The sequence below is a fragment of the Pieris napi genome, chromosome 4 (assembly GCF_905475465.1).
Source record: "Pieris napi chromosome 4, ilPieNapi1.2, whole genome shotgun sequence".
Taxonomy (NCBI): Eukaryota; Metazoa; Arthropoda; class Insecta; order Lepidoptera; family Pieridae; genus Pieris; species Pieris napi.
In genome coordinates, this window is record NC_062237.1 from 4,141,401 (window position 1) to 4,152,563 (window position 11,163).

Here is an 11,163-nt window from a genome sequence, read left to right on the forward strand (position 1 = left end):
GTGCAGTACGCGAAATATGCTATTGATTCCACAATATCCAAGGAAACGTCCGAATCTTGAAAATCAATAGTCTTGCGTTTAGTTACAGTCAGTTCAGAATATAATAAGCAGTTCTCAAATAATGACGTCGAAGTTGGATGATTTATTCGATAAAAAGAAAGATGAAGCACCTATGCTTGATTTGTCTAAAGTCGTTATAAATACAGCAGAAGAATATAGAGCAGTATTGGATAAGGTTCCCGAATTTAAGACACGACCAGAAAAGGTGAGTGAATAAACGAATTATTTTTGTTTAACAAATTAAAACAAGTCGAGTTAATACCAGAAGTATAGTGTGTAAATTTACAGTAGATACTACCGGGGTCCATTGGGCCCCGAATTATAAGGTTAAATATAAATTTCTGAGATTAGATAAAGCTGTATACGAAACTGCTCGTACGAATAAAACATACTTACTTTAACAACTTGTGTTATTAAAGCATTGCTTAATGAGTTATGAAACAGATTTATAAACTACCAATATATAATGGAATTAAAAACAATAAAATTATTCAAAAATTAAGTTAGTGTTGATAATAATAATTGTTGTATTTGCAGGTTAGAGCTGATGACATAAAAATAAAAGATAGAAAAGAAGATCAAAAAACAAAAACACCCCGAAAAGAGATTCGGGCTTACGAGAAGTTAGGTACTCGTGGCTATGAAGAGAAACAGTTTACTTTTATGGATCCTATCCCAGTAGAAATGCAAGGTCTGAAGTTTGAAGAGCTTTGCGCCGTTCCCATTGAATGGCGGATGCTTACATCTGTTCGGCCAAAATCAAAACTTGATGAAGAATATTTCAACAGGTAAAGACTCGCTCTGGATTTTTAATGGGGTTATAAAAAAAATTTTATTGTTTAAAGAAAGCTGGTTTCTGAGTTAGGCTGGAAAAATATAAACTAAATCAGCCTGCTCTATTAGAGCAGAAATTGATTTAAAACAATTTTTTACATAACTCTAACATTGAGCAGGGTTAACAATTTTACATTGTTCTGTGTGGAATGTGTCGCTAGTGCCATTAATGTAATATTTCAGGTTGATTGAATTAGGCAAATCAGAGTTAAGAACAAGAGCGAAAGAGAAGAGGGAAAACGCAAAAAATAATATGGTGAGAAAGATAAAGAATCGATCGGGAGTAACGGAAACTCGTGTTGTATCGTGCGCTGAATGCGGTGAAGAGTATTGTAATGGTAATGTAAATTTACATTAATATTCATTTATTTGCGGACCTAATCATTAAATCCTGTTAAATTATGTATATTGATTATTATTATTGTTGTTGTAGGTAAAATGTGTACGATAACAAACTACGACATGTTTGCACGTTTGAAGTTAGACATAGAGCCAAAGACAAGACGAGCGCAGGCTGCGCCCTCTCAGGTCAGCAAACTACGTCGGATGCGTCGCAGACCGCGACGTAAACCACGCAGCAAAAGTGCGGCACCGACCTATAGAAAGTCTACTGGGAAAGGGACTAGAAGTGATTCTGAACTTTAAATTTTGTATTGATGATCAAATGATAATCTGTTCAAATTACATGCTTGTTAAATTGTGTTGTTTACTAAGAAAATTATCTGCAAGTTGTGTTGACGAGTTAGTGATTTAATTTTCAATTATAATCAGGCCGTAGGTTGCTAAGCACTCAACAGTAGGCTCATTACGGTCGTTATCCTAATTCTGTTAAAAATTTAGTTTATTTCATTCTCTCAAATTATTGTATCATAATCTTACACTAACGTTACGGGTAGATGTTAAGTAGGTGACTGATATAACGAGACTACTATCGAAATTTTATATTATAAATAGCATTGTAAGCAAGGAACAGCTACGTAATAAATCAGTATAATATAATATAGTATGAATCCTTTAGATATTATTATGCCCCAATTAATGAATTAATTACAAGTACGCGAGTAGATTGTCAGTTTCTTGACGACGTGATGTGAAATTTAATCTCAGTATTTCTTAAGACTTAAAATTCTGCTACCTACGCCAGGTTGTGCTTTTGTACACTTATTCATAGAAAAAATATTTAAATTAGTATTAACTTGTAATGTTGTTATAAAGTTTTGGTATTGTGTAATAATAATTAAAAATGTCTAGTCGATGTTTATACATAATTCTCATTTTTGTACTAATTAAATTGCTAACTAAACATTTGTTTTATTACACTCATATATATTTCCTATAATTAATTTGGTTCCTATTAAGATGCCTGTTCATAAGGTGCAAGGGACACGTCTCCCATGCACGACTGACGCCTTATAGGACATCGCCTCTGTAAGGGGTAAATGAAAAACGATTAATCAATATCACTCTTTATTGGATTTTAAAAAAATATTCATTACACATTCAATGTTTAGAACCTATGAACAGTAACATTATTAAGATATATCATCTACATTTGTATCGAATGTGAATTTTTCTTCAATCATATGTCCCCAAATATTAAAAATAAAATCGTGAAGCAGTATCGGTGTGCCAATTCTTGTCTCATTTTTGTAAAATAAAGAATTGAGCACACCAAACATAAACTAACCTAAAATATGCTAGCAAACTTAGGCCCTAAGTACCCACCTTAAATTAAATGAGCACAATTTTAGAAACATAACTGAAAAATAAAACCTTTTAAATCTCTTGATAAAACACAGGAATAACAATATAAATGGTAAATCTTAAGTATGAAGAAATTCTTTAAAACTATAGTATTGCAACTAAACAGTATAAATGATGAAATAAATAAGCAATAAATACAGGAGATAGCATAAAGATTTTTATTTAAAAAATAGCTTATCCATGTAATTTAAATTCACGTCTTAAATCCTCTTAAAATATTTCTACGGTTGTCTATTGCAAGTTTGACACAAGCTGTAGTCTACTGTTTATTATTGAAAAATATCTTAAACAGTTGGATCAGATTGCAGTAGACGAAGATTTATATAGTTCCAAGATCAATTGTAGGCACTATGGAGTGAATGAAAGAGGCGCTTAGGCAATTAAAAAAAACTTCCAACACGGCTTATCCAAACTTTATCATCTATATTGACACAGCCGTCAACCCCAATTATAATAAACTTATTTTAAAAATTCGTAGTCTTAGCTATCAATGTATTACTAATGATCTCACTCGAACTATTTCAGTATATCGAAATTAGATTTTATGTAACAAATATACCTCTTGATCATACATTTCTCTTATACCTAAGTATACAAAATAGGAATCTGCAATAAAACATGGTCGCTTCATGCCGGCAACGTTTTATATGGAATATCATTAGACATGTTCAAACGAATAGAAATTTTAAGAGATCGAAATGTATGGACTAAATTCACCGACAGACCCAGAGATGGGATTTGATTTCGAAAATGGAATCTAAAATAAAAAATGAGTATCGAATTGTACATTTAATTTTATATAATACAACCATTTTATTTATTGCATTTTGTAAAGATAATCATGAGTGAAAATGAATGGTTAAATACGACTAGACAATTGTTTCAAATTCCATCACTGGGCATCATTATTAAGTCCGAACCATACTATTTGGCAGTTCTAGGAGATCTTCAGTTAGCAGAAAGAGGCCAATTTAAATATAGGTTAGGTTATATAATGGAATGGATACACTTACTACTAGAAGCACCAAAAATTCTTCATCATTTATAATTATGTTAGTCGAGGTGAGATTATCAACTAATCATCTCAGCCTATAAATAATTTAACTACTAATTCAAATTCACACCCAAAAATATTGCAGATTCCGAAAAACACTTAATGACTTATAACACAAATTAAAAAATCGTAAGTTTCAATGAAAAAACAATTATTAAATTATTAAAAAAACAATGTCATAACATAAAATATGTAACTAAAACATGGACGTATGTATTATGAATATTATGCAATGTTAATAATGACCACGCTTTATAAACATCATGCTATACAAAATAAATAATAAAATTATAAAGAACATTTTTTTCAAAGTTATTCTTTACTTAAAGAAAACTTAAAATGTCATGTCGCTAGGAATCGAATGTGTTTACAAGCGTGGTGCAGGCATTCAGCTAACTCTGTCATTGTGAGGCGACTCACTGATCCTTGCGCGCTTTCTTTTTGCTCTTCTTAGATACTTTCGCTTCGGACCAAGTATCTGTAAACGCAGATGTACATAAGTACTATAGACGAAGCAATTACTTAGCACGAACTCTACGTTAATTTCGTCAGGTACACCAATACGATTTAATCACTGACAGCTTCTCGATTTTCCTTACAATTCGGACAATTTACTATACCTAGTTATTCGAAAATAAACTATTTGAGACAGCGTTTAATTTCAAATACGCCCACGGAGTGCTACCACGTTTCCATATAAAAATCTATCCTTATTATTCTTTTACGTTAATTATTTCATTTTACGTATTGCTTGTGCTAACTGCTAAGTAAGCTATTTGGGCTCTACAAATCTGAAATGTGGATCTCTCTTTGTCTGTCTACGTGAATATATTTTTATATTAAGTTCGGAGTGGGCTTTGATGCCGGGACTTCATAATTTGTATTTTTTTTATGGAAACGAGAAAACTTAAATGCTGCCAAAAAATCAACCACACTATTAAGAGTGGACTTTGTTTTTTCGTCATATACAAAAATTATTGTTACTAAATTTTTCGTATACATATATTAAATCCAACTACTCATTATTTATTCATTACTTAATTATTTGGTATGTTTAACAATACCTATGCACGATTTAATGCTGAAATCGATTGGAAGGCCACGTTAGCATTTACGTGATAAATTTCGCGAAAACATGCGTAATCTAGAAGTCAAGATTATCCCTCGGACTAAACTTTTAATTACTAACAGTTTGCAAATAAAAAGAGTAAATTCCAAAAGTATGTTTTTCAATTGTTACCTTTTCAAAATAATAAAATAAAGCTTGTGTGTAATTTTATTAGTAAAAAATCACTTACCTCCAAGCTCATCAAACACAGGAACAGTCTTCTCTTCCTGTTTGTCAGAGTCGGAGTTCTCTTCCGACTTTGGCACACTCTTCGCTACAACAGCCTGAAAATAATACAATACAATAATCTCGTTAATAATACACAACGAAATACGAATTCTCTGATTTATGTGTTAATATCGAGACAAGGTTGTATGTATGGTGCTGTTTTACGGTCTACGATTGCTATCATTGCCTTGGTTTAGTCTATCTTTTCACCCAGTCCTAATAATTTGATTTAAGTACATAGACTGAAACCTAAATGCACAATTTAATATATATGTTTGTGACATAAAATAAATCAATGGAGCCACAACCATTTTAGGTCTGGACCTCAGATTTCTGTATCTGTTTCATGATCATTTTGGTAATCTAATAGGCAATTAGGTGATCAGCCTTCTGTACCTGACACATGCCGTTGACTTTTTGTGTCTAAGGCAAATTGGTTTCCTCACGACGTTTTCCTTCACCGTTCGAGCGAATGTTAAATGCGCACAAAGATAAAAAGTCCATTGGTGCACAGCTGGGGATCGAACCTACGACCTCAGGGATGAGAGTCGCACGCTTTTTTTTTTTACTTGGGGAAATGCTTTGCGCATGGGTTACCGCGGTGCGACTGCTTAGTGCGGCAGGTTATGTGGGACTCGCGATTGTGCATACCCACTAAAACCCCAAGGCGCCACCAACAATCGCCTTAGGCGGGATGCGGTAACAGCAGAGCCTTATCCGCTTACGCTGAAGCCACTAGGCCAACACTGCTCACTGCACTGCTGTTTGTGACATACAATATTTTAAAGTGAAATTAAGACCATACTTTTCATGAGCACACAACACTACATACAGTCTCTCGCTGACCACAGCGTAATTCACTTGAAAGTAAATAAATGATAACACCATTAATTTTAACGCATTAGGATTTCTTTACCAGCAAATTAATTATAACTATAATTTTTTTCATTGTTTGTAAAAGTATATACCTCCTTCTTCTTGTTTTGTTTTTCCTTATTTTCATTTTTCTTGTTGCTTCGTAGGTCCTTAACTTCCGTGAGCTCGTCCTCTGGGGTATCGTCTTCCTCTTCTTCGGCAACCAGTTGTTCACGGTCACGACGTTCAGCCTGCATAAAATTATATTTATAATAATCTATAATTTTAAGTAAGTTAGACAGTTAATAAAATAGCAGTGTATATGAACCAAGTTCCCAACTGTGGGATAATTATCGTGGGGATGTGTATGTGTTTATAATTATGTATATTGGTAAACTATCTACTGCTAAACTATCATCACAGATTGAACAATATTTTTTTTATGTGTGGGTTATATAAAATTGGTTATTATTATCTTAGGGGCCGTTCATAAAATAGCTGAGTGTGACAAGATGACAAGGGGGCGGGGGGGTATACGGCAACGTGACGTTCGCCGTTTATCTATCGACTTCTGAATTATAGAAATATTATTTATATAAAAGATTTTTATTATATGATATTTAAATTTTATTATAACTAAATAAATATGTATAATTTTTAGAATTTGTGTACTATCATTTAGATTTATCATACTCAGAAGGGGGGGGGTCCTTAGTTTTTGTGACGAAATATTTCTAGGGGGGGGTCACAGAAAGTGTGACACAGCGTGACAATAGTGGGGGAGGGGGTAAAAAAATCTGATTTTAGTGTGACGTATTTTATGAACGGCCGCTTAGTGGATATGATAATAACCAATTTACAATAATTTGACACCCCTGGTTGTGAATACAATAGGTTGTGAACACTATTTGAATAGTAAAAACATATTGGAATGAACCTATATTTTCTCATGCATACATCTAATGATGCTACTAATGTTAAATTGTCTTCCATGCGATTCTCAGCATCTATTTCATTGACAATTTTGTTTTAAAGACTGGTAGGTATTCAGCCTCTTTATTATCCTGTCCTTCGTGGTTGATTTATGTGTCTAACTGACTTACATTCATCAAAATAAACATATTATATTAGTTTACTGCCAAGATTCATTCTTATTTCAAATGTTTAAGGCATGCACTATATTATCTCAAATTAAAAAAAAATTGGAAATTGGTTTTTAAAAGATTCTAATCAGAAATTTGTATATTAAATTACCTATGTGTTATTATTTTGCAGCATATGCACTAAGTAGGAAGTTGAAAATCTTGTAACCTATATTATATAATAGGAACTTTTAAACACATATTACACAAATCAAAACAATCAAGACTGGAGCAAATACTGCCAAGACCTGGAGTTAAATAATCCATTCATAACTTTATTTATGGTAATTGAAATCATGAGTATTTTATGTAAATAAACTTGTTTAAAACACTTTAGAACTTACCTCCTTCAGAACTCTTTGTAATTCTTCAACTTGGGCTTGCAAAGCTCTTGCAGCATCTTCATCTACATCAGGACCTACAGCACTAATCACCTTGATGGTCTCTTCAGGAACTTCTGCTGATTCTTCAACTGGTGAAGTATCAATACCATTCTCTTTAACCTTGCTTTTCTTGCTCTTCTTGACCGGACTTTCCTTCTCATTGCCCTTTACTTTCTTCTTATCACTTTTCTTTGGCACTTCTTCCCATAAACCATCATCATAATCAGCCGGTTTCTCCACTTCTGCTACTTTATTTTTTTTTACCCTTTTTTCAGTAACAACATCCTTCTTGGCTGCTTTAGGTTCAACTTTCTCTTTTGGCTTTAGTTTTTCGACTTCCTTCTTTTCCTTTGCTGGAGATTTCTTGTTATCACTTTTGCTCTTACTTTCATCACTTGATGTGCGATTAGGTGAAGATTTCTGAAAACATAAGAAATTAAACAATATAATAAATCCTTTTAAATAATACAGTTTTGTATAAGCATGGTGCTTGCTACTTTATGTAAACAGAGCTTGTTATTTCCTAAATAATGGTTGTATACACTATAGTTTGTAATTTCATTTTAAATTGAGAAACGTGTTACTGCTAGAACTCACATAGTCAACTGAACAAGGTTAAAAATAAAATGAGCTAACACCTGTTCTAATTACTAATAAAAAAGTAAAAGGCCCACCTTTTCCTTTAATTTCTTTTTCTTTTGCGAAGATTTTCTCTCATCTACGACTAGAGGCAGCTTGTCGAATTGTGGCGGTTCCGCCGTACGGAAGCCGAACAAAAATACGAGAGCCGCACATACTAACACTACTGCAACAGCTGCCGCGGGAAAGAAAAACTGCGTGCTGGACACTTGCCTCAAAAGTTCCATTTTATTAAATTGATTTGTGGCAGATATTAGTTAATAGTGAGCATACAGTGTAAAATTGAACTATGCTAAAAGTCGATTAAATTAAATCCTCAATGATAAAAGCAGACACGGGGACACGATGACGCGGCTGTGACGTGCCAAAAATCGTAATCAATTTTGTTGCTATCACAAAAAAAAACTATAGGCTATAAAATACTGAATGAAAATGACGCATTGGAATCGCATTCATTTTACTTTTTATTTTGTTCCACGATATCGTGAAATTTTATTTATACGTGGTTTACACATACAATAAGGATCTATACGGATCATGATTGATAACTAAACGAGTATAATATACATTATGCACTCTTATCGACACCCGTCACCCGGAGATCCAGACTCACGACGCGACGTGTACAATACTTTATTCATTAATTGTGTGTATTCATATCTGTGATCTGCACAGCCATAATTAGAAATAGAGTTTCTGCTGTTAACAATAATTATCAATTCTCAAAGTTTGTCTAGATACCAGGCCATAAACTCCAAAAAAAAAAAATGCTCAAAGTTGCTACAATCATATGTCAATTATCATCGACAACAGAGTGTCACACATGTCATGTCACAATTCACATTAGAGGTGAGTCGAAAATATTAGATCAGATAAAAGTACTAGGTATTTTTCGAGATTAGGCCGCACCTAATCCAATGGACGCAGTACCTAATCCACCTAATCCAAGAGGTAGCGTAGCGACTAGCGACTAGCGAGTAGTGTAGTCCCGGGCCGCGCCCGCGCGTCAGCGGTCGGGCGGGGTGCGGGGCGCGGGACGTGAGACTGGTAAAATCCGGTTTGTTTCGCTGGCTGTTCGGACCTCGCGGGCCGGCGGCGAGCGCACAAAACAATAGCTTTCCTTTTCTAACACATAGAAACGTTACCTGTTTTTGTCTTTGTTTGTTGTTCGGTTAAGAAAAACAATAAATTTGCATGTAATGTAAACAAACACTTAGTTAGTGTCGTTCGTCATTTGGGCGATGCAAGCTGTGACTTGTTATGATTGAGTTTGTTTAGTGAACTTTAGTGCAGAAAAACTTTCGTATTTTGTAAAAAAAATGGCTCCAAAGGGGAGTAGTGTCGCGTGGGACCATTTTGTGGTCAAGGACAAGGATCAGTACATGGCCGAGTGCAAAATGTGTAAGACTCAGTTAAGTTTTAAAGGTTCTGTGTCTAACTTGACAAAACATTTGAAAAGGAAGCATCCTTTGGTCAATTTAGTGCCACGAAATTCTTCGACGTCAGCTTCCATATCGCTTAACTTGGAATCACCATCATCACAGGTGGCAACGGCAACGACTTCATCAAGTGATACGACCGCAAACGATCGATTATTACCAGCAGCTAGTACCAGTAATACTGGTACAGTGCGTGTAGTACAGTCAGGCACAAAAACTATAGCTGCATATATTTACAAGAAGAACGCCGATAAATGTAAATCCGATATCGATCAATTGATCATGGATCTATTTATTCTGGACTTTCAACCATTCCGCATTGTAGAAGACAGGGGTTTTAGAAAACTGATTCAGTCTGCATTTCCATTTTATATAATTCCCACACGCAAGTACTTTGCAAACAACTTACTACCGAGCCGTTATGAAAGTTTGCGGGAAATAAAAATGGTCGAACTTCGAAATGTTGAGTCAATATGCATCACAGCTGATATTTGGACTTCAAGTACCAATGATTCATTTTTAGGTGTTACTGGCCATTATATTGACAAAGATGAGTATGTGCTTAAGTCCATATTACTTGAATGCGTGCTTCTGGATGGTTCCCACACAAGTATTAATTTAGCAACGGAGCTGTTGCGAGTAGCAGAGGAGTGGCAAGTGGCGAACAAAATTCTGCTGGCAGTTTCGGATAATGGATCCAATATTAAAAAAGCCATAGAAAAGGATTTAGGCTGGAAACATTTTGGCTGTTACGCCCATTCTCTCAATCTGGCCGTACAAGAAGCGATGTCGAAGTCAGAGGAAGTGACTGCATTGGAGGGAAAAATAAAAACGATTGTCAGTTATTTCAAAAGATCCGCCAAAGCGTGGGAAAAATTGAAGAAGTATCAGGAGCAGGCCGGAAAGACTGTTAAAAGACCACTGCAGAGTGTGAGTACAAGGTGGAACTCCATCTTTTACATGATGCAAAGGATTCTCGAAATCAAAGAAGAGATTAATAGTTCTTTATGTAATTTAAATGCCAGTGCTATGTCACTATCCCAATTTGATTGGGAGCTTTGTGAAAATGTGACCAAAATTTTAAAACCTTTTGAAGAAGTGACCAAAGAAGTGAGCGCCCAAAAATATGTTTCGGGAAGTATTGTTATACCTATCACAACGGGACTTATAGCCTCTTTGGAAAATATGGATACAAGTTCCTATCTTGAAACTGCCCAAATGTTTAAACAAGACTTATTAGGCGCTATAAAAACTAGGTTTGCTAACTTGGACAGAAGCCGCACTTTCACAGTTTGCATGTTCCTGGATCCTAGATTCAAGTTGTACTTCGATGATCCAAGTGTAGCGGAAAATACGAAACAAAATGTTATACAGCTCGTGACTGCTCAAATTCACAAAGAAGACCGCGTTTCACAGTCATCCCAAAACGAAAATGGTTTAATGGAGCTTCAGGAGTCCACTTCAACACAACCAAGTACCTCTACTTCAGGGGAGGTGCAGATCTCTTCAGTATGGCAACATTACACACAGAGAATGAAAAATATCCAACCGAAAGGAACTGCGTCATCGAGGGCAATCATAGAGGTGCAAAGATATTTAGAAGACAAAGTTGTGTTGCCTACTGAAAAAATCTCACCATTACAGTGGTGGAAACAAA

At 34.7% G+C, this 11,163-nt stretch overlaps 2 protein-coding genes across 2 annotated transcripts; one reads left to right on the forward strand and one right to left on the reverse strand.

Annotated features, from left to right (window-relative positions):
* Positions 1-121: 121 nt before the first annotated feature.
* On the forward strand, positions 122-2,192 carry LOC125049152. The gene is made up of 4 exons (XM_047648282.1): positions 122-265; positions 598-848; positions 1,078-1,232; positions 1,328-2,192. Exons 1-4 carry the CDS (start codon positions 122-124, stop codon positions 1,537-1,539), a joined length of 762 nt encoding a protein of 253 aa, XP_047504238.1. The 3' UTR covers positions 1,540-2,192.
* Positions 2,193-2,348: 156 nt separating this feature from the next.
* LOC125048624 (DNA ligase 1-like) lies at positions 2,349-8,439 on the reverse strand. The gene is made up of 5 exons (XM_047647392.1): positions 8,103-8,439; positions 7,390-7,848; positions 6,017-6,154; positions 5,011-5,104; positions 2,349-4,190 (listed from the first exon to the last, which is right to left on the reverse strand). Exons 1-5 carry the CDS (start codon positions 8,292-8,294, stop codon positions 4,129-4,131), a joined length of 945 nt encoding a protein of 314 aa, XP_047503348.1. The 5' UTR covers positions 8,295-8,439; the 3' UTR covers positions 2,349-4,128.
* Between the last annotated feature and the right edge of the window lie 2,724 nt (positions 8,440-11,163).